The sequence below is a fragment of the Cherax quadricarinatus genome, chromosome 17 (assembly GCF_038502225.1).
Source record: "Cherax quadricarinatus isolate ZL_2023a chromosome 17, ASM3850222v1, whole genome shotgun sequence".
NCBI classification, from domain to species: domain Eukaryota; kingdom Metazoa; phylum Arthropoda; class Malacostraca; order Decapoda; family Parastacidae; genus Cherax; species Cherax quadricarinatus.
The window spans coordinates 4,529,683-4,554,034 of NC_091308.1; the positions used below are offsets into that span (position 1 = coordinate 4,529,683).

At 39.8% G+C, this 24,352-nt stretch overlaps 1 protein-coding gene across 4 annotated transcripts in view; it reads right to left on the reverse strand.

The window, feature by feature from the left end:
• mbc (myoblast city) overlaps nucleotides 1-24,352 on the reverse strand; it is a 238,864-nt gene that overhangs the window by 111,306 nt on the left and 103,206 nt on the right. For all 4 annotated transcript variants that reach the window (XM_070085738.1, XM_070085737.1, XM_070085736.1 and 1 more), the window contains 4 exons: nucleotides 23,726-23,949; nucleotides 17,391-17,639; nucleotides 6,783-7,034; nucleotides 6,090-6,296 (listed from right to left, as the gene is read on the reverse strand). In XM_070085738.1, coding sequence (XP_069941839.1) covers nucleotides 6,090-6,296; nucleotides 6,783-7,034; nucleotides 17,391-17,639; nucleotides 23,726-23,949 — 932 coding nt within the window. The remainder of the gene's footprint in view (nucleotides 1-6,089; nucleotides 6,297-6,782; nucleotides 7,035-17,390; nucleotides 17,640-23,725; nucleotides 23,950-24,352) is intronic.

Genomic DNA, 24,352 nt, shown 5'->3' on the forward strand with positions numbered 1-24,352 from the left:
CCAACTTATGCCTAGAACAGATTAACTCGGTGGCACTCGATGTATGCACAAGGCTTATTCCTCTAAGAAAAAGGAGGAGTAGATGTAAAACAGAAAGAGACAGGCGCTCCCTTTACAGGCGACGGAAAAGAATAACAGAGCGGCTAAAAGAGGTCAATATATCTGAAATGCGTAGGGAGACACTGGTCAGAGAAATAGCAAGCATCGAACTTAAGCTAAAAGAATCCTTTAGGAGTCAGGAATCGCGGGAAGAACTAAAAGCCATAAATGAAATCGAAAGAAACCCAAAGTATTTCTTCTCCTATGCCAAATCAAAATCGAGAACAACGTCCAGTATTGGGCCCCTACTTAAACAAGATGGGTCCTACACAGATGACAGCAAGGAAATGAGTGAGCTACTCAAGTCCCAATATGACTCAGTTTTTAGCAAGCCGCTAACCAGACTGAGAGTCGAAGATCAAAATGAATTTTTTATGAGAGAGCCACAAAATTTGATTAACACAAGCCTATCCGATGTTATCCTGACGCCAAATGACTTCGAACAGGCGATAAATGACATGCCCATGCACTCTGCCCCAGGGCCAGACTCGTGGAACTCTGTGTTCATCAAGAACTGCAAGAAGCCCTTATCACGAGCCTTTTCCATCCTATGGAGAGGGAGCATGGACACGGGGGTCGTCCCACAGTTACTAAAAACAACAGACATAGCCCCACTCCACAAAGGGGGCAGTAAAGCAACAGCATAGAACTACAGACCAATAGCACTAACATCCCATATCATAAAAATCTTTGAAAGGGTCCTAAGAAGCAAGATCACCACCCATCTAGAAACCCATCAGTTACACAACCCAGTGCAACATGGGTTTAGAACAGGTCGCTCCTGTTTGTCTCAACTATTGGATCACTACGACAAGGTCCTAAATGCACTAGAAGACAAAAAGAATGCAGATGTAATATATACAGACTTTGCAAAAGCCTTCGACAAGTGTGACCATGGCGTAATAGCGCACAAAATGCGTGCTAAAGGAATAACAGGAAAAGTCGGTCGATGGATCTATAATTTCCTCACTAACAGAACACAGAGAGTAGTCGTCAACAGAGTAAAGTCCGAGGCAGCTACGGTGAAAAGCTCTGTTCCACAAGGCACAGTACTCGCTCCCATCTTGTTCCTCATCCTCATATCCGACACAGACAAGGATGTCAGCCACAGCACCGTGTCTTCCTTTGCAGATGACACCCGAATCTGCATGACAGTGTCTTCCATTGCAGACACTGCAAAGCTCCAGGCGGACATCAACCAAATCTTTCAGTGGGCTGCAGAAAACAATATGAAGTTCAACGATGAGAAATTTCAATTACTCAGATATGGTAAACATGAGGAAATTAAGTCTTCATCAGAGTACAAAACAAATTCTGGCCACAAAATAGAGCGAAACACCAACGTCAAAGACCTGGGAGTGATCATGTCGGAGGATCTCACCTTCAAGGACCATAACATTGTATCAATCGCATCTGCTAGAAAAATGACAGGATGGATAATGAGAACCTTCAGAACTAGGGAGGCCAAGCCCATGATGACACTCTTCAGGTCACTTGTTCTATCTAGGCTGGAATATTGCTGCACACTAACAGCACCTTTCAAGGCAGGTGAAATTGCCGACCTAGAAAATGTACAGAGAACTTTCACGGCGCGCATAACGGAGATAAAACACCTCAATAAATAACAAAAAGGCACAATACCGTGACTGGAACGATACACAAATAACCCGCACATAAAAGAGAGAAGCTTACGTCGTCGTAAGCTTCTCTCTTTTATGTGCGGGTTATTTGTGTAAACACCTCAATTATTGGGAGCGCTTGAGGTTCCTAAACCTGTATTCCCTGGAACGCAGGAGGGAGAGATACATGATTATATACACCTGGAAAATCCTAGAGGGACTAGTACCGAACTTGCACACGAAAATCACTCACTACGAAAGCAAAAGACTTGGCAGACGATGCACCATCCCCCCAATGAAAAGCAGGGGTGTCACTAGCACGTTAAGAGACCATACAATAAGTGTCAGGGGCCCGAGACTGTTCAGCTGCCTCCCAGCACACATAAGGGGGATTACCAACAGACCTCTGGCAGTCTTCAAGCTGGCACTGGACAAGCACCTAAAGTCAGTTCCGGATCAGCCGGGCTGTGGCTCGTACGTTGGTTTGCGTGCAGCCAGCAGCAACAGCCTGGTTGATCAGGCTCTGATCCACCAGGAGGCCTGGTCACAGACCGGGCCGCGGGGGCGTTGACCCCCGGAACTCTCTCCAAGTAAACTCCAGGTAATAGGAAGGTTAGCAAAGCCACTACTGTGACCACAAATGCAAGTTTTTACAGACGAATCTCCAGCTAGCGTGGCCGTGACGAACTCTAGCTCAAGTCCCCTCAAAGTCATTAACATGACTCATAAAATGCTAATGACACTATTGTAAACAAACTTGCATTTGTGGTCACAGTGGTGCCTATGCTAACCTTCCTTTTTTTTTTTTAACAAGCTGGCTGTGTAAAGGTAGAAAGTTGAAAGTGAACATAGAAAAGAATAAGGTGACGAGAGTATCAAATGATTTAGATAAAGAAAAATTGGATATCAAATTGGGGAGGAGGAGTATGGAAGAAGTGAATGTTTTCAGATATTTGGGAGTTGACGTGTCAGCGGATGGATTTATGAAGGATGAGGTTAATAATAAAATTGATGAAGGAAAAAAGGTGAGTGGTGCATTGAGGTATATGTGGAGGCAAAAAATGTTATCTATGGAGGCAAAGAAGGGAATGTATGAAAGTGTAGTAGTACCAACACTCTTATATAGGTGTGAAGCTTGGGTTGTAAATGTTGCAGCAAAGAGGCGGTTGGAGGCAGTGGAGATGTCCTGTCTAAGGGCAATGTGTGGTGTAAATATTATGCAGAAAATTCGTTGTGTGGAAATTAGGAAAAGGTGTGGAGTTAATAAAAGTATTAGTCAGAGGGCTGAAGAGGGTTTGTTGAGGTGGTTTGGTCATTTAGAGAGAATGGATCAAAGTAGAATGACATGGAGAGCGTATAAATCTGTAGGGGAAGGAAGGCAGGGTAGGGGTCGTCCTCGAAAAGGTTGGAAGGAGGGGGTAAAGGAGGTGTTGTGGGAGAGGGGTTTGGACTTCCAGCAAGTGTGCGTGCATCCACGAAACCTCCTTTACCCCCTCCCTCCAACCTCTTCAAGGACAACCCCTACCCCGCTTTCCTTCCCCTAGAGATTTATACGCTCTCCATGTCATTCTACATTGATTCATTCTCTCTAAATGACCAAACCACCTCAACCCCTCTTCTGCCCTCTGACTACTACTTTTATTAACTCCACATCCTCTCTTAATTTCCATACTCCGAATTCTCTGCATAATATTTACACCACACACTGCCCTTAAACGGGGCATCCCTACTGCCTCCAACCACCTCCTCACTACAGTATTTACAACCAAAGCTTCACACCCATATAAGAGTGTTGGTACCACTATACTTTCATACATTCCCTTCTTTGCCTCCATAGATAATGTTTTTTGTCTCCACATTTGCTTTAATGCACCACTCACCTTTTTTCCTTCATCAATTCTATGGGTAACCTCATCCTTCATACATTCATCCGCTGGCACGTCAACTCCCAAATATCTGAAAACATTCACTTCTTCCATACTCCTCTCCAATTTGATATCCAATTTTTCTTTATCTAAATCATTTGATACCCTCATCACCTTACTCATTTCTATGTTCACTTCCAACTTTCTACCTTTACACACTCTCCCAAACTCGTCCACTAACCTTTAATCCCACCCCTCTCCCCAACACCATACCATTTACTTCTTTTACAACCCCATCTATAAATATATTAAACAACCATGGTGACATTACACATCCCTGTCTAAAACCCACCTTTACCAGGAAGTAGTCTCCCTCTCTTCTACACACCTTAAAATGAGCCTCACTATCCTCATAAAAACTCTTTACAGCATTTTGTAACTTACTACCTATTCCATATACTTGCAGCATCTGCCATATTGCTCCCCTATCCACTCTATCATATGCTTTTTCTAAATCCATAAATGCAATGAAAACTTCCCTACCCTTATCTAAATGCTGTTCACATATGCTTCAATGTAAACACTTGATCTACACATCCCCTACCCACTCTAAAACCTCCTTGCTCGTCCACAATCCTACATTCTGTCTTGCCTCTAATTTTTTCAATAATAACCCTACCATACACTTTTCCTGGTATACTCGGTAAACTTATTCATCTATAATTTTTGTCCCATCCCCTTATATAAAGGAATTGTACATGCTCTCTGTCAATCCCTAGGTACCTTCCCCTCTTTACCTCCTTTCATTCTATGTAATGTCTCACGCACCTCCCCCACACTCACATCCTGCTCTTCTTCACTCCTAAAAGATGGCATACCTCCCTGGCCAGTGCGTGAAATTACCGCCTCCCTTTTTTCGTCCACATTTAAAAGTTCCTCAAAATATTCCTGTCATCTACCCAATACCTCCATCTCCCCATCTACTACTCCCCTACTCTGTTTTTAACTGACAAATCCATTCATTCCATAGGCAATCTTAACTTGTTTATATCATTCCAAAATTTTTTCTTATTTTCATCAAAATATCTTGACAGTGCCTCTCCCACTTTATCATTTGCTCTCCTTTTACACTCTCTCACCACTCTCTTCACCTTTCTTTTACTCTCCATATACTCTGCTCTTCTTATAACACTTCTACTTTGTAAGAACCTCTCATTACCTACCTTTTCTCTTTTATCACACCCTTTACTTCATCATTCCACCAATCACTCTTTCCTCCTGCACCCTCCCTCCTATAGCCACAAACTTCTGCCCCACATTCTAATATTGCATTTTTAAAACTATTCTAATCCTCTTCAACCCCCCCTACTACTCATACTTGCACTAGCCCACCTTTCTGCCAATAGTTGCTTATATCTCACCCAAACTTCTTCCTCCCTTAATTTGTACACTTTCACCTCTCTCTTACTTGTTGCCATTTTCTTTTTGTCCCATCTACCTCTTACTCTAACTGTAGCTACAACTAAATAATGATCCGATACATCAGTTGCCCCTCTATAAACGTGTACATCCTGAAGTCTACCAATCAACCTTTTACCCACCAAAATATAATCTAACAAACTACTTTCATTACGTGCTATATCATAACTTGTATATTTATTTATCCTCTTTTTCATAAAATATGTATTACTTATTACCAAACCTCTTTATACACATACCTCAATTAAAGGCTCCCCATTTTCATTTACCCCCAAAAGCTGGTTTCTTTTGAGTTATGGTTGAAGTCAGCTTATGGATGAGTATACAGTGAATACAGGAATCCAAATTTGAACAAAAACCTGGCCTACACATTATTACAAATATCTGCTACTCTCTTTATCTTTTTTAGTGATGCTGTCTTTATAAACCACGCAAGAAATCACCCCAAAATCTACATATTTAATATTTTCATTTATAGTTCAGGTCAAGGCTCCCCATTTTCATTTACCCCTGGCACCCCAAATTTACCTACTACTCCCTTTACAACATTTTCACCCACTTTAGCACTGAGATCCCACAACCACAAGTGCTTTCTCACTTGGTTCAAAACTCCCCATGTGCTCACTCAACATTTCCCAAAATCTCTCTCTCTCCACTATACTTTTCTCTTCTCCAGGTGGATAAATACTTATTATAACCCACTTGTAACATCCAACCCTTATTTTACTCCAAATAATCCTTGAATTTATATATTTATATTCCTTCTTTTCTTGCCCTAACTTATCCTTCAACATTATTACTACTCCTTTCTTGGCTCTAACTCTATTAGAAACCTCTGACCTAATCCCATTTATTTCTCTCCACTTAAACTTTCTTACCTTCTCCTTTGTCTCACTTAGAGCCAGGACATCCAGCTTCTTTTCATTCGTAACATCCATAATCATCTCTTTCTTATCATTCACACTACAACCACACACATTTGAACTTCCCACTTTGACGGTTTTCTTCTTTTTCTTTTTAGTAGTACCTTATTCTGAAGAAAAGCCGGAAAACCTCGTCCATAATAGGCAACCCTGAAATACTCTGGCTCAGGACGAAGATTCTGAGGGTTCATTATGTTCTTGTAGAAGACAGCCATACGGGTGAGGAGATCAGACAGCTTGACATAATCAATAATGACTTCTTCGTAATGCTTAACCAATTCCTTGCAGAGAGTGAGTGCATCTTCCCACATCTGTAGGAAAATGATAAATTAAGTGTAAAAGAAAACATACTGTGATACAATAAAAATGTTTGTTCACACTAATGCTCAAGTGCAAGAAATTCAAGTACGTACATTAATTTTGGCTAGCTGCATGTCAAACATGCATTCTTCCAGAACCTTGGTTGATCCTTACTCTTTCCCTGACTTCTATTGTTGAATTACTAACAGTTTATAAGCAAAATTTATTATTTTCACAGGCTGGATTAGAACAGTGTACTGGGGAAATACAAATGCCTGCTTTATCATCAAGAGGTATGATATAAGACTTCTGACTGGCATTATTAATATTATGCTTTAGTCAATTTGACTTCATCAAAATTAAGCAAGGTACTGGATATTTTGTGCTCTTTAACAGTCCATCATCCTTTTTTCTCTGCTTACAGATTTACAGAAAAGTAATAGGAATGATGAGAGAATGTAAAAAAAAAAAAAAGTTAACTTGTATATTTATCCAACCTTTCCCTTGTCAAAATAACTGATGATTTCCTCATAAAGCTTCTCTTTCAGTTCATCATGGTGATCAATTGTGTGATAGTGAGGTGAGCGAAGCGCTGTCGAGAGGGGGTCTGGGGACCACCGCAGGAGGTTAGCATGTTGCCGCAGTGTATAGCCAGCCTCGGTGTAGTTGTCGCATGCCAGGTGAAGTTCAGACAACTTATATACATACCGAAGGTATAATTCTTTTCTATTAATTTCAGAATAGAAGTCCTGAAATTTGTTAAACACTGGCATTAGCTACAATCTACAAATTGAAGTATAAAATTTTTAAGGTGAATGTGAAAAGTTTCTCAAAGTTACATGTTAATCCTTTATACAAACAGCTAAACTAAAAGAACTTTACAACATATTTATCTATTGTTTGTAATCATGCAATACATTCAAGTTTGAAATATATAGCTACATACTATGTAATTTTATTATACAGTATACCCAACATGAAAATTGATATTCCTTAGCTCAAATATTGCATATACAGTGGACCCCACATAACGCTATTAATCCGTTCATGAGAGCTCAATGTTATGCGAAATTATCATTATGCGAAAATTAATCCGTGCAAGACACCCAAAAGTATGAAAAAAAAAAAAATTTTACCACATGAAATATTAATTTTAATACACACAAACTTAAGAAAACATGCACAGTTACATGACACTTACCTTTATTGAAGATGTGGTGATGAGTGATGGGATGGGAGGAGGGGAGACTGGATGGTTTTAGTGTTTAGAAGGGGAATCCCCTTCCATTAGGACTTGAGGTGTCAAGTCCTTTTCCGGGGTTGCTTCCCTTCTTCTTTTAATGCCACTAGGACCAGCTTCAGAGTCACTGGACTTCTGTCGCACAACATATCTGTCCATAGTGGCCTGTACCTCTCGTTCCTTTATGACTTTCCTAAAGTGTTTCACAACAGTGTCAGTGTAATAGTCACCAGCACGGCTTGCAATAGCTGTCTGAGGGTGATTTTCATCCATGAAGGTTTGCACTTCAAGCCACTTTGCACAGATTTTCTTAATCTTTGAAGTAGGCAACTTCTTCAATTTCTCTCTCCAAACTGGGAGCCTCACCTTGCCTTATCACACTATGTATGCCACTACGCCTCTTAAATCTCTCAAACCAACCTTTGCTGGCCTTAAATTCACTCGCATCACCACTAGTTGCAGGCATTTTTCTAATTAAATCCTCGTACAACTTCCTAGCCTTTTCACTTATGATTGCTTGAGAGATGCTATCGCCTATCTGTTTTTCGTTTATCCACACCAATCACAGTCTCTCAACATCTTCTATCACTTGCGATCTCTGTTTCGAAAGCACAGTTAAACCTTTGGCAAAAACAGCTTCCTTGATTGCCGTTCTCTTGGACACAATAGAAGCAATGGTTGATTGGGGTTTACTATACAACATGGCCAGCTCGGAGACACGCACTCCACTTTCATACTTAGCAATGATCTCTTTCTTCATCTCCATAGTAATTCTCACCCTTATTCCTGTAGGGTTGGCACTAGAAGCTTTCTTGGGGTGCATGGTCACTTATTTTTCAGGTGAAATCACTATAAAAAGGCTGTAATAATACGAAATGTTCCGATTGTATGCTTGAATGTTACAGCGGAGGCTGGCTTGTAAACAATGTCACTGGCAGAACAAGTGAGGCTGGCTCAGGCCGCATGGACGTGTCTCGGACGAATCGCATTGAGCGAATTTTTTAACACTATGCGAGGCAAAATTTTAGTGATAAAATGTATCGCTATGCGGATTTAACACTATGCGATGCCAATGTTATGCGGGGGTCCACTGTAATAGCCTTCTCAAATAACATTACAGCATTGTAAACATCCTGCCTATGCAAGCTCAAGCTTTGAGAATGAAAGTGATTATACTTGTTTGGTTTTATTATACAGCCTCTCCTCACTTAATGACGGAGTTCCGTTCCTAAGACCACATTGGTACACGAATTCATCACTAAGTGAGGAGCATACTATAATGGCAGTGGGTTTGTGTTAACCATCTTTGATATTGTTTTAATGTCACCTCTGCAGTCATATTACTCAGTGGTCAGTCGTCACGTGAGGTCACAGACCCTGAGCTGCTTTGGGGATTAGTGTGGACGGTTACAAAGCATGGCTTGCTTCTGCAGTGTTTTAAAAATTGAGGTTGGAGAGTTGAAGGAGGAGGTCTTGCTTCTCCAGGAGGAGATTAGGAGGCTGAAGGTCCACCTCAATGGGTCTGGGAGAGAGTGTGAGGTGGCTGGAGTTGTGGGGAATGAGGCTTCTAGCAGCGAGGTGCAGTCTGTCTCTCGCTGTGAGGAGGCTGTAGTTGGGGAGGCAGCAACGGCTACCAGCAGTGAGGTGCAGCCCAGCACCTGCTACAAGTGGCGAGTAGTTCACAGTAATGGAAGGCGCATCAGAGTAAGGAAAGTTAAGAGTGAAGATCTGAAGGTAGGAAATCGCTTCTCTGTTCTTCAGGATGAATGTACTTCAGTGGCCAGTGAAGGTAAGGGTACTACTGCCCCTGCTAATGGAGGTAAGCGCATTCTTGTGGTTGGTGACTCTCAGGTAAGATACATTGATCGTGCTTTTTGTAATAGGAATAAGAAGATGAGAGATAGAGTGTGCTTCCCTGGAGCTGGTGTTGGGGACATTGTCAACAGGCTGGATAATATCATGTCAGGTAATGGGAGCAAGCCCATTATCTGTCTCAGTGCTGGTGGAAATGATATTGGGAAGGGTAGGAGAGAAGAGCTGCTAGATAAGTACAGGTCAGCTATAGATTTCATTAAGTCTAAGGGAGGGATCCCAATCATATGTAGCATCTTGCCTAGAAGGGGAGTAGGAAATGAATGGTTGTCTAGGGCAATTGGTGTAAATTGCTGGCTAGACAGATACTGCAAGGAACTTGCAATCCCATTCATTGACAACTGGAACAACTTTTATGGCAAACATGATATGTATGCAAGGGATGGGGTACATCTCTCTGGGGATGGGGTGGTAGCACTTGCAGACTCGATTGAGAAGGCCATTGGTGAAATGCCTATGATTTTAAACTGATGGAAGATAGAGGTATGGGTGTGTGTGGGAAACAAGCAGGGTGCAACACTTGGGTTGGAAACAGTAAATGTATAAAAGGCATTCAGCATGAAGTTATAAATAAAGACAATAGATCAGGTCAGCAAACAAAGGGGGACAGCAGAGGGCAGCAAGGGACTAGCTCCCTTAAGGTTTACTATACTAATAGCAGGAGTGTAAGAAATAAGATAGATGAGCTAAGATTAATTGCAAGTGCAGGAAACATAGATATTATTGCTATAACAGAGACCTGGCTCAATCTGAAAGATAGAGAGATGCCCTCTGAATGCCACATACAAGGCTATAAATTATTCCACACTGACAGGGTCAACAGGAAAGGTGGTGGAGTAGCGATGTATGTCAGAGACAATTTAAATTGTTGTGTTAGACAAGATATTAAATTAGAAGCGTCAGCCACTGAATCTGTTTGGTTACAGCTTCTCGAGGGCCGAGAAAAACTAATTTTGGGTGTGATTTACAGGGCCCCAAATCTTGATAGGGAGTGCAGTAAACTTCTATGGGATGAAATTCGTAAGGCATCTACATACGAAAATGTTGTGCTAATGGGAGATTTCAACTATAGACAGATTGACTGGAGCAATTTGACAGGAAATTTAGAGTCAGGTGACTTTCTTGATACGATCCAGGATTGTTTTTTAAAACAGTTTGTGACAGAGCCAACTAGGGGAAATAACCTCCTTGACTTGGTTCTTGCCAGTAGGGAAACACTAATTAATAATCTTGAGGTTAATGATGAGCTTGGGGAAAGTGATCACAAATCACTCAGTTTTAATATATCATGGAATTCCCCTAATAATGGCAATCAAGTCTCCGTCCCTGACTTTCGCTTGGCTGATTTCATAGGACTGAAAAATTACTTAGGTGGGCTGAACTGGAATGACCTGACTAAGGGTCAGGTAGGTGGTGATGGTTGACGATATGATGCTTTCCAGGGCATAGTTCTAGCTGCTCAGTCAAATTATGTTCCAAATAGGGAAATCAGATCAAACAAAAATGATCCTAAATGGATGAACAATAGATTAAAATATCTGATTGGTCAAAAGAGAGGCATATATAGGCAAATCAAAAGAGGAGAGGGGCAATTGAGAAATCGATATATTCAGTTAAAGAGAGAAATAAAAAAGGGAATTAGAAAAGCAAAAAGAGATTATGAGGTTAAAGTTGCAAGAGAATCGAAGACTAACCCAAAAGGATTCTTTCAGGTATACAGAAGTAAGATCAGGGACAAGATAGGCCCACTCAAAAGTTCCTCGGGTCAGCTCACTGACAGTGATAAGGAAATGTGTAGAATTTTTAACACATACTTCCTCTCAGTTTTTACACAGGAGGATACCAGCGATATTCCAGTAATGATAAATTATGTAGAACAGGACGATAATAAACTGTGCACTATTAGGGTCACAAGTGACATGGTCCTTAGGCAAATAGATAAATTAAAACCTAACAAATCCCCAGGCCCTGATGAACTGTATGCAAGGGTTCTAAAGGAATGTAAAGAGGAGCTTAGCACACCTTTGGCTAATCTTTTCAACATATCACTACAAACTGGCATGGTGCCAGATAAGTGGAAAATGGCAAATGTGATACCTATTTTCAAAACAGGTGACAGGTCCTTAGCTTCGAACTATAGACCAATAAGCCTAACCTCCATAGTGGGAAAATTTATGGAATCAATAATTGCCGAGGCAGTTCGTAGCCACCTTGAAAAGCATAAATTAATCAACGAATCTCAGCATGGTTTTACAAAGGGGCGTTCCTGCCTTACGAATTTATTAACTTTTTTCACTAAGGTATTTGAGGAGGTAGATCATGGTAATGAATATGATATTGTGTATATGGACTTCAGTAAGGCTTTTGACAGGGTCCCACATCAGAGACTATTGAGGAAAATTAAAGCACATGGAATAGGAGAAATTTTTTCCTGGATAGAGGCATGGTTGACAAATAGGCAGCAGAGAGTTTGCATAAATGGGGAGAAATCAGAGTGGGGAAGTGTCACGAGCGGTGTTCCACAGGGGTCAGTGTTGGGCCCCCTGCTGTTCACAATCTACATAAACGACATAGATGAGGGCATAAAGAGCGACATCGGCAAATTTGCCGATGACACCAAAATAGGCCGTCGAATTCATTCTGACGAGGACATTCGAGCACTCCAGGAAGATTTGAATGGACTGATGCAGTGGTCGGAGAAGTGGCAGATGCAGTTTAATATAGACAAATGCAAAGTTCTAAATGTTGGACAGGACAATAACCATGCCACATATAAACTAAATAATGTAGATCTTAATATTACGGATTGCGAAAAAGATTTAGGAGTTCTGGTTAGCAGTAATCTGAAACCAAGACAACAGTGCATAAGTGTTCGCAATAAAGCTAATAGAATCCTTGGCTTCATATCAAGAAGCATAAATAATAGGAGTCCTCAGGTTGTTCTTCAACTCTATACATCCTTGGTTAGGCCTCATTTAGATTATGCTGCACAGTTTTGGTCACCTTATTACAGAATGGATATAAATTCTCTGGAAAATGTACAAAGGAGGATGACAAAGTTGATCCCATGTATCAGAAACCTTCCCTATGAGGATAGACTAAGGGCCCTGAATCTGCACTCTCTAGAAAGACGTAGAATTAGGGGGGATATGATTGAGGTGTATAAATGGAAGACAGGAATAAATAAAGGGGATGTAAATAGTGTGCTGAAAATATCTAGCCTAGACAGGACTCGCAGCAATGGTTTTAAGTTGGAAAAATTCAGATTCAGGAAGGATATAGGAAAGTACTGGTTTGGTAATAGAGTTGTGGATGAGTGGAACAAACTCCCAAGTACCGTTATAGAGGCCAGAACGTTGTGTAGCTTTAAAAATAGGTTGGATAAATACATGAGTGGATGTGGGTGGGTGTGAGTTAGACCTGATTGCTTGTGCTACCAGGTCGGTTGCCGTGTTCCTCCCTTAAGTCAATGTGACCTGACCTGACTAGATTGGGTGCATTGGCTTAAGCCGGTAGGAGACTTGGACCTGCCTCGCATGGGCCAGTAGGCCTTCTGCAGTGTTCCTTCGTTCTTATGTTCTTATGTTTATACAGCAGTGTAGTGTATACTGTAATAAACAGAATAGAGGAACTCACCTCTAATATTACATTATTTAGGTATGCATACTGGTCAGAGAGCCTGTTGTAAGTCCGAGTCATCGTTAAACGAGTACGTCGCTAAGTGAGGAAAGGCTGTATTTGTTTTTTTGTGAATTATTAACCTAAAGTGAACTACTTTTCATACAGCTAAATATTAACATATTACATTTCACTAATGTTTAATCTAGATAATATGCTAAATTACCACAGGCCAGAATACATTAGCATCAAATATAATTTCATGATACTTGTTACTCAATTTTTACACAAATTTACTAAGCAATTTTCTCAAATTCTGTCCTTCAAAACAAAGGGTAGTTAGATTTTGTAAGAATAATTTCTTAAAGGTTGTAGGTTGCTATACAGCAACTGTGCAGGGAAGTACTGCGGTACTGCCAAGCGAGTGTAAAACGGAAGCTTGTAGTATTTGTTTTACATGATGGTAAGATTGCAGGTATCTCTCTTGTGTCTCATAAACAAGCAAGATTTCAGGTACGTCTTGCTACTTCTACTTACACTTTGGTCACACTACACATGCATGTACATGTTTATGTATACACACACATCTGAGTTTTCTTTGATTTTAACTTAATAGTTCTTGTTCTTGTTACTTTTCCTTTCATATCCATGGAGAAGTGGAAAGAGAATCTTTCCTCCATAAACCATGAATGTTGTAAAAGTTAACTAAAATACCAGGAGCAATGGTTAGTAATCCCTTTTCCCGAATAGCCTACTAAAGAGAAAAAGAAGAAAACCGGCGAAGTGGAATGTCTGAATGTGCATGGTTGCAGTATGAATGATAAGAGATGATTGTGGGTGTTATGAATGAAAAGAAGCTGGATGTCCTGGCTCTAAGTGAAAAAGTTGAAAGGGGTAGGAAAGTTTCAGTAGGGAGAAATAAATGTTATTAGGTCAGGGGTTTCTAATAGAGTTAGAGCTAAGGAAGGAGTAGCAATAATATTGAAAGATAAGGTACGGCAGAAAAAGAAGGAATTTAAATATAAATTTCATGCACTGGCCAGGGAGGTATAAAATTTTTTAGAAGTGAAGAAGAGCAGGATGTGAGTGTGGGGGAGATGTGTGAGGCATTACACAGAATGAAAGGGGGTAAAGCAGCTGGAACTGATGGGATCATGACAGAAATGTTAAAAGCAGGGGGAGATATAGTATTGGAGTGGTTGGTGTTTTTGTTTAATAAATGTATGAGAGGGGAAGGTACCTAGGGATTGGCAGTGTGTGTGTATAATTCCTTTATATAAAGGAAAGGGGACAAAAGAGACTGTAAAAAATTATAGGGGAGTAAGTTTACTGAGATACCAGGTAAAGTGTATGATAGGGTTATTAATGAAAGAATTAGAGGTAAGACAGTGATTATGTATGAGTGAGGTGAAAATATTGAATGATAATGAAAATATTTTCTTTTTGACGATTTTCTTTCTTTTTGAGTCACCCTGCCTCGGTGGGAGACAGCCAACTTGTTAAAAAAAAAAAAAAAGAGAGAGAGAGAGAGAGAGAGAACAGGATTGCAGATGAGCAAGGAGGCTTTAGAATATGTAGGGGATGTGTCGATCAGTTTACATTGAAGCATATATGTTAACAGTATTTAGATAAAGGTAGGGAAGTTTTCACTGCATTTATAGATTTAGAAATGGCATATGATAGAGTGGATAGGGGAGCAATGTGGCAGATGTTACAAGTGTATGGAATAGGTAGTAAGTTACTAAATGTTGTAAAGAGTTTTTATGAGAATAATGAGGCTCAGGTTAGTGTGTGTAGGAGGGAGATTACTTACCAGTAAATGTAGGTCTTACGACGACGTTTCGGTCCGACTTGGACCATTTACAAAGTCACACCGAAACGTTGTCGTAAGCTTCTCTCTTTTATGTGCGGGTTATTTGTGTATCGTTCCAGTCACAGTATTGTGCCTTTTTTTGTTATTAATGTAGGTCTTAGACAGGGATGTGTAATGTCACCATGGTTGTTTAACCCTTTGACTGTCGCAACCCCCAATCCTGAGGTGTCTCCTGGTGTCGCAAAATTTAAAAAAAAAAAAAATTATTTTTTCTTATGAAATGATAGAGAATCTTTTCCCGATTGTAATGACACCAAAAAAACAAAATTTGATGGAAAACTGACGGAATTATGCTCTCGCGAAGTTAGCGACCTCGGCGCTGTTTACAAATCGGCGATTTCGCCCACTTTGAGCCCTATTTTTGGCTAATTCCATTGTTCCAGTCGCCCAAACTCATAGCTATTTCTTTAGAACTTCATTTTTTCTATCGATTGAGTACAAGAAACTGCCCATTTACTGATTTCAACTACCTAATAATGTGGTCAGAAATTTGCAATTTGGCCAATTTCACGAAAACTAAAAAATATGACAATTTCAAAATAAGGTCTAGAATGAACAATGCAGACATTCCAGGCTCTAAAATAACGTTTTCTGTGTTCATCAGTCACGTCTCCAGGCCCCTCTGATATTACTCTTGCTTTCTATTTTGAATTTTTATTCAAACAAAAAATATTAGACTTACTATTATGCAGACTACTGCAATGCTGTAATAACTGTATAAATAACATCAACCCATTCATGACTGCATATTAGAATGGCTAGTTGGACATTTATTGGACAATGGCATCATTTGTTCACTTTTGAACATTGGCAAAAATCAAACATTTCCCCTAATTTGAGCTACATTTCTAGGTTCTTTTTATAGTAAAATCAATCAAAAACACCTCTATTTCTGTAATATGTTTTCCATTCTATCAAATGAGACCAAGAAAACGAGAATACAACCATAAATACTATACGAAAATAGACCACAAAGTCGGCATTTTAATTAAAAAAAACGGTCGGAGTTTTTTTTTTCTCATTATGCACTGCGTGCTCCAGGATTTTTTTTATATGGTGCACACTGACCACACAGACCCATTCTCTCACATGTGGGCCTACCAGCTTTCTCCTGCTTGATTTGAAGCCGCTAGAATTTATGAGTATATATACGTCAAACACAGCACCTCGTAAAACGTATATATACGGCCGCGACAGTCAAAGGGTTAACATACTTATAGATGGGGTTGTAAAAGAAGTAAATGCTAGGGTGTTGGGGAGAGGGGTAGGATTAAATTATGGGAAATCAAATACTAAATAAGAGATTAAAGTTATTTTTTACTGATGATACTGTGCTCTTGGGGGTTTCTAAAGAAAAGTTGTAAAAGCTTGTGGATGATTTTGGGAGGGTGTGTAAAGGTAGAAAGTTAAAAGTGAATATAGATAAGAGTAAGGTGATGAAGGCATCAAATGATTTAGATAAAGAAAAATGTATATCACACCGGAGGGAGGGAGTATGGAAGAAGTGAATGTTTTCATATATTTGGGAACTGACTTGTCAGCAGATGGGTTTGTGTAGGATGAGGTAAACCATAGAAATGATGAAGGGAAAAAAGGTGAGTGGGGCGCTGAGGTATCTGTGGAGACAAAGAACGTTATCCAAGGAGGCAAGGAAGGGAATGTACAAGAGTGTAGTGGTACCAACACACTTATATGGGTATGAAGCAAGGGTTGTAAGTGCTGCAGCAAGGAGGTGACTGGAGGCAGTGGAGATGTTGTGTCTAAGAGCAATGTGTGGTATAAATATTATACAGAGAATTCCAGTGTGGAGTTACTAAAAGTATTAGTCAGAGGGCTGAAGAGTGGCTCTTGAGGTGGTTTGATCATTTAGAGAAAATGAAATAAAGTAGAATGACTTGGAGAGCGTATAAATCTGTTGGGAGAGAAAGGCAGGGTAGGGTTAATCCTCAAAAAGGTTGAAAGGAAGGGGTAAAGGTTTTGTGGGTGAGGGGCTTAGACTTCCAGTACGCGCGCATGAGCATGTTAGATAGGAGTGAATGGAGATGAATGGTTTTTGGGACCAGATGAGCTGTTGGAGTGCGAGCAGGTTAATATTTTGTGAAGGGATTCACTGAAACCGCTTAGCCGGACTTGAGTCCTGGTAATGGGAAGTACAATGAATGCACTTTAAAGGAGAGGTTTAGGATACTGGCAGTTTGGAGGGATGTCTAAACTGTCATATCTGAGTGCCTCTGTAAAGACAGTGATTATGTATGAGTGATGGTGAAAGTGTTGAATGATGAAAGTTTTCCTTTTTTTTTTGGGGGGGGGGGCTTTCTTTTTAGGTCACCCTGCCTCAGTGGGAAACAGCCGAAGTGTTAAAAAAAAAAATTCTTGTCCAATTTCTATACAATTTTACAACAGTTTAAACATTTATGCAACTATATGGCACCCTGAATACTGACACAAACATAATATTACTGAGCCCCTTTTCAGTGATAAAAAAGTAATGTGCATTCATACCAGTAGGTTGACAATACAACTCATACGAGTTTCTGCTGAATTGTCAGGTGTGTTCATGATGGTGCGGTACTGTAAGAGACGATCCATTAGTCTTGTGACTGTGTGTACTAATTTGTGACCAGATTCTTGCATGGTATGGTGACCTTCACAGAGGGCACCAATCATGTTCTGGAATACTTCTCGATAATGTTCATCACCATGACCACTTTCAACAAGCTGGTCTAGTTTTTCCAACATTTCATTCTCAAACTGAAAAATAGAAAGTAATATATGCTACAATCAATTAAAAAAAAAAAAAAAAAAAAAAAAAATCATTCATTACATAGCACTGTCTATCCAGAAGTGTGATGGCATCAGAGTTGAAATGACCCTCAGATCTGCAACATCCTCACCTCTCCTTTAGAGGGCAGGCACTGCACTTCCCACTCCTGGAACTTATGTCCAATGAACTGGTTTCCCTGAATCTCTGACTATTCTCCTTTAACATCAAATAAGTAATCACACACATATTTTAGCATCTGTGTAATTTCATATCTTTCTTTCACCACACCGGCCGTATCCCACCGAGGCGGGGTGGCCAAAAAGGAAAAACGAAAGTTTCTCCTTTTACATTTAGTAATATATACAGGAGAAGGGGTGACTAGCCCCTTGCTCCCGGCATTTTAGTCGCTTTTTACAACACGCATGGTTTACGGAGGAAGAATTCTGTTCCACTTCCCCATGGAGGTAAGAGGAAATAAACATGAACAAGAACTAGAAAGAAAATAGAGGAAAACCCAAAGGGGTGTGTATATATATGCTTGTACATGTATGTGTAGTGTGACCTAAGTGTAAGTAGAAGTAGCAAGACGTACCTGAAATCTTGCATGTGTATGAGACAGAAAAAAAAAGACACCAGCAATCCTACCATCGTGTAAAACAATTACAGGCTTCCGTTTTACACTCACTTGGCAGGACGGTAGTACCTCCCTGGGCAGTTGCTGTCTACCAACCAATTTTTTTTTTTATTATCACACTGGCCGATTCCCACCAAGGCACGGTGGCCCGAAAAAAAAAAACTTTCACCATCATTCACTCCATCACTGTCTTGCCAGAAGGGTGCTTTACACTACAGTTTTTAAACTGCAACATTAACACCCCTCCTTCAGAGTGCAGGCGCTGTACTTCCCATCTCTAGGACTCAAGTCCGGCCTGCCGGTTTCCCTGAACCCTTTCATAAATGTTACTTTGCTCAAACTCCAACAGCATGTCAAGTATTAAAAACCATTTGTCTCCATTCACTCCTATCAAACATGCTCACGCATGCCTGCTGGAAGTCCAAGCCCCTCGCACACAAAACCTCCTTTACCCCCTCCCTCCAACCTCTCCTAGGCCGACCCCTACCCCGCCTTCCTTCCACTACAGACTGATACACTCTTGAAGTCATTCTGTTTCGCTCCATTCTCTCTACATGTCCAAACCACCTCAACAACCCTTCCTCAGCCCTCTGGACAACAGTTTTGGTAATCCCGCACCTCCTCCTAACTTCCAAACTACGAATTCTCTGCATTATATTCACACCACACATTGCCCTCGGACATGACATCTCCACTGCCTCCAGCCTTCTCGCTGCAACATTCATCACCCATGCTTCACACCCATATAAGAGCGTTGGTAAAACTATACTCTCATACATTCCCCTCTTTGCCTCCAAGGACAAAGTTCTTTGTCTCCACAGACTCCTAAGTGCACCACTCACCCTTTTCCCCTCATCAATTCTATGATTCACCTCATCTTTCATAGACCCATCCGCTGACACGTCCACTCCCAAATATCTGAATACATTCACCTCCTCCATACTCTCTCCCTCCAATCTGATATCCAATCTTTCATCACCTAATCTTTTTGTAATCCTCATAACCTTACTCTTTCCAGTATTCACTTTTAATTTTCTTCTTTTGCACACCCTACCAAATTCATCCACCAATCTCTGCAACTTCTCTTCAGAATCTCCCAAGAGCACAGTGTCATCAGCAAAGAGCAACTGTGACAACTCCCACTTTATGTGTGATTCTTTATCTTTTAACTCCACGCCTCTTGCCAAGACCCTCGCATTTACTTCTCTTACAACCCCATCTATAAATATATTAAACAACCACGGTGACATCACACATCCTTGTCTAAGGCCTACTTTTACTGGGAAATAATTTCCCTCTTTCCTACATACTCTAACTTGAGCCTCACTATCCTCGTAAAAACTCTTCACTGTTTTCAGTAACCTACCTCCTACACCATACACCTGCAACATCTGCCACATTGCCCCCCTATCCACCCTGTCATATGCCTTTTCCAAATCCATAAATGCCACAAAGACCTCTTTAGCCTTATCTAAATACTGTTCACTTATATGTTTCACTGTAAACACCTGGTCCACACACCCCCTACCTTTCCTAAAGCCTCCTTGTTCATCTGCTATCCTATTCTCCGTCTTACTCTTAATTCTTTCAATAATGACTCTACCATACACTTTACCAGGTATACTCAACAAACTTATCCCTCTATAATTTTTGCACTCTCTTTTGTCCCCTTTGCCTTTATACAAAGGAAATGCATGCTCTCTGCCAATCCCTAGGTACCTTACCTTCTTCCATACATTTATTAAATAACTGCACCAACCACTCCAAAACTATATCCCCACCTGCTTTTAACATTTCTATCTTTATCCCATCAATCCCGGCTGCCTTACCCCCTTTCATTTTACCTACTGCCTCACAAACTTCCCCCACACTCACAACTGACTCCTCCTCACTCCTACAAGATGTTATTCCTCCTTGCCCTATACACGAAACCACAACTTCCCTATCTTCATCAACATTTAACAATTCCTTGAAATATTCCCTCCATCTTCCCAATACCTCTAACTCTCCATCTGATAACTCTTCTCTCCTATTTTTAACTAACCTACTACCTAGGAATTTCATATATATATACATATATATATGCAATAAGATCACAGTAAACAGGTGATTTCAGAATATGCAAAACAACCACTGTGAAAGAATAGAGAAATTCCAAGCGCTTTCATGACTACTCACATTATCAAGGAACTATGAAAGTAAAGCATCCAAGGAAGGTATATAAGAGGTCTGGCCAACACCTCACTATCAGATCCCACAACAGTTAAACACCTGACGTGCGCCGGACCACCCACCAACAAACTATTCTACCCAAGAAAATTTTAAAAATTATTATTTGTCCAGTGTATTATTAAATTCTTCCCAAATTCTATTAATTATAAATGGATCTAATTTATATAAACCAAAGGATATATTCATATTATTGTCAAAACTGCTTTTTATGAAACAAGATTCAATTATATTCCTGTCGACCATGGACTTGCTTGATACTACTTTCTCAACTTTTTGAAAATCAATTGGATGGTTAAAATCTCTTACATGAATAAATAGAGCATTGGAATCTTGTCCAGTTCTAACGTTATTTTTTTTTTTTTTTTTTCAACAAGTCGGCCGTCTCCCACCGAGGCAGGGTGACCCAAAAAAGAAAGAAAATCCCCAAAAAGAAAATACTTTCATCATCATTCAACACTTTCACCACACTCACACATTATCACTGCTTTTGCAGAGGTGCTCAGAATACAACAGCTTAGAAGCATATACGTATAAAGATACACAACATATCCCTCCAATCTTAGTTCGAGATTTTTACCAGTTTGACCGTAATAAACTTTATCGCAAATATTACAATGAATCTTATAGACACATCCATCAGCATTTTGGGGGGAATTCTTTATCAAAAGTTTCTTTTACTGTATCAAGATTTTTGAATACAACTTTAATATTAAAAGTCTTAAGAAGAGAAGGCATATCAACCAAGTTTTCATGGTAAGGGAGAACCAACATTTTTTAGTTGAATAAGGCTGGTTGTCCCTTTTTGGATTGTAAAAAGTATTTCTAGCAACTTTAAAAGATTTATCAATTACATTTCTTGGGTATTTTAAATCATTACCTATTTCATAAATTTTGGATATTTCCTCATCCATGAACTCAGGACTACAAATTCGTAAAGCTCTCAAAAACATTGATGAGAAAACAGACAGTTTGACTCTATCTTGATGCGAAGAATAATAGTGGACACAGGAACAGTTATTTGTAGGTTTTCTGTAAATTTTAAATTTGAATTCATTATTACCCTTAATAAAATAACTCATTGCCTTTTCTAGATGTTTTAATTATTAAGGGTAATAATGAATTCAAATTTAAAATTTACAGAAAACCTACAAATAACTGTTCCTATGTCCACTATTATTCTTCGCATCAAGATAGAGTCAAACTGTCTGTTTTCTCATCAATGTTTTTGAGAGTTTTGTAGTCCTGAGTTCATGGATGAGGAAATATCCAAAATTTATGAAATAGGTAATGATTTAAAATACCCAAGAAATGTAATTGATAAATCTTTTAAAGTTGCTAGAAATACTTTTTACAATCCAAAAAGGGACAACCAGCCTGCACTTTAAAGGAGGGGTTTGGGATATTGGCAGTTTGGAGGGATATGTCGTGTATCTTTATATGTGTATGCTTCTAAACTGTTGTATTCTGAGCACCTCTGCAAAAACAGTGATAATATGTGAGTGTGGTGAAAGTGTTGAATGATGATGAAAGTATTTTCTTTTTGGGGATTTTCTTTCTTTTTTGGGTCACCCTGCCTCGGTGGGAGACGGCCGACTTGTTGAAAAAAAAAAAAAATATATATATATATATATACACACACATATATTTTTTAACAAGTCAGCCATCTCCCACCGAGGCAGGGTGACCCAAAAAAAGAAAGAAAATCTCCAAAAAGAAAATACTTTCATCATTCAAAACTTTCACCTCACTCATACATAATCACTGTTTTTGCAGAGGTGCTCAGAACACAACAGCTTAGAAGCATATACCTATAAAGATACACAACATATCCCTCCAAACTGCTAAAATCCCGAACCCCTCCTTTAGAGTGCAGGCACTGTACTTCCCATTTCCAGGACTCAAGTCTGGCTATATAAAAATAACCGGTTTCCCTGAATCCCTTCACTAAATATTACCCTGCTCACACTCCAACAGATCGTCAGGTCCCAAATACCATTCGTTTCCATTCACTCCTATCTAACACGCTCACGCATGCCTGCTGGAAGTCCAAGCACCTCGCCCACAAAACCTCCCTTACCCGCTCCTTCCAACCTTTTTGAGGACAACGCCTACCCCACCTTCCTTCCCGTACAGATTTATACGCTCTCCATGTCATTCTACTTTGATCCATTCTCTTTAAATGACAAAACCACCTCAACAACCCCTCTTCAGCCCTCTGACTAATACTTTTATTAACTCCACACATCCTAATTTCCACACTCCGAATTTTCTGCATAATACACCTACCATCCGACTTACGACCTGCTCGACTTACGACCACTCGACTTACGACCGTGTTTTTTATGCCAAATTTCTGGGAAATAAACAACTATTTGTGTTGTACACAGTGTTTATCCTAAACCTTACAGTATAAAATACAGTACTAACAACATAAAAAGTAAAGTAAAACATGAAATACCAAAATAAAACAATAAAATAAAGTCATTACAAAAATGTTTTGTTGATATTCAGTAGTAAAGTTCGACTTGCGACCATTTCGACTTACGACCGGTTTCTCGGAACGGAACTCGGTCGTAAGTCGGATGGTAGGTGTATTTACACCACACATTGCCCTTAGACAGGACATCTCCACTGCCTCCAACCGCCTCCTCGCTGCAGCATTTACAACCCAATCATCACACCCATATAAGAGTGTTGGTACTACTATACTTTCATACATTCCCTTCTTTGCCTCCATGGGTAACACTTTTTGCCTCCACATGTACCTCAACGCACCACTCACCTTTTTTCCTTCATCAATTCTATGAATAAACTCATCCTTCATAAATACATCCGCTGACATGTCAACTCCCAAACATCTGAAAACATTCACTTCTTCCGTACTCCTCCTCCCCAATTTGATATCCAATTTTTCTTTATCTAAATCATTTGATACCCTCATCACCTTACTCTTTTCTATGTTCTCTTTCAACTTTCTACCTTTACACACACACTCCCAAATTCGTCCACTAACCTTTGCAATTTTTCCTTAGAATCTCCCATAAGCACAGTATCATCAGCAAAAAGTAACTGTGTCACTTCCCATTTTGTATTTAATTCCCCATAATTTAATATATAGAATTGTGTACTTAAATTCTAGCACCTCTGCATTTGTGAGAGTTATTGTTAATAAAAATATTATTGAAACTATAAATGTTGTGTACCCACCTCATTAAACTTTCCCTTAATCTTCTGGTTATTTCGAGCCATATCTGGAGGCAAGTCTTTCCCTTGGTCTCTTAGAGAATAGAATTCACATTGCATCATATCAAAGAAGATAGGAATGGTGGCTCTGCGAAGTTCCACATCAGGCAACATCGTCATCTTGAGGAATGGACCAACCATACACAGTTTGCTATCTGATCCTGCGACAAATCTTATCTTGTGTTGACCTGCAGGAGGGAGAGTAATATACTATGTATTTCTGAGATGATAGAGTAGGCGAGGCACTGTAAAGAAATTTTGCAGAAAATGAGAAATAATTCTGAAATGAGATAAACAAGTTAAGAAAGCCGAGGGAAAGAATGGATTTGTCAGTTAAAACAGAGTAGGAGAGTTAGTTGATGGGGACCTGGAAGTATTGGGTAGATGGCAGGAATATTTTGAGGAACTTTCAAATGTTGGTGAAGAAAGGGAGTAGGTAATTTCAAGCACTGGAGTGGAAAAAAAAAAATTTATGAAAGAGAGGAAGGTACCTAGGGATTGGCAGAGAGCATGTATAGTTCCTCTATGTAAAGGAAGGGGGACAAAAGAGCTTGTAAAAATTACAGGGGAATGAGTTTACTGAGTATACCA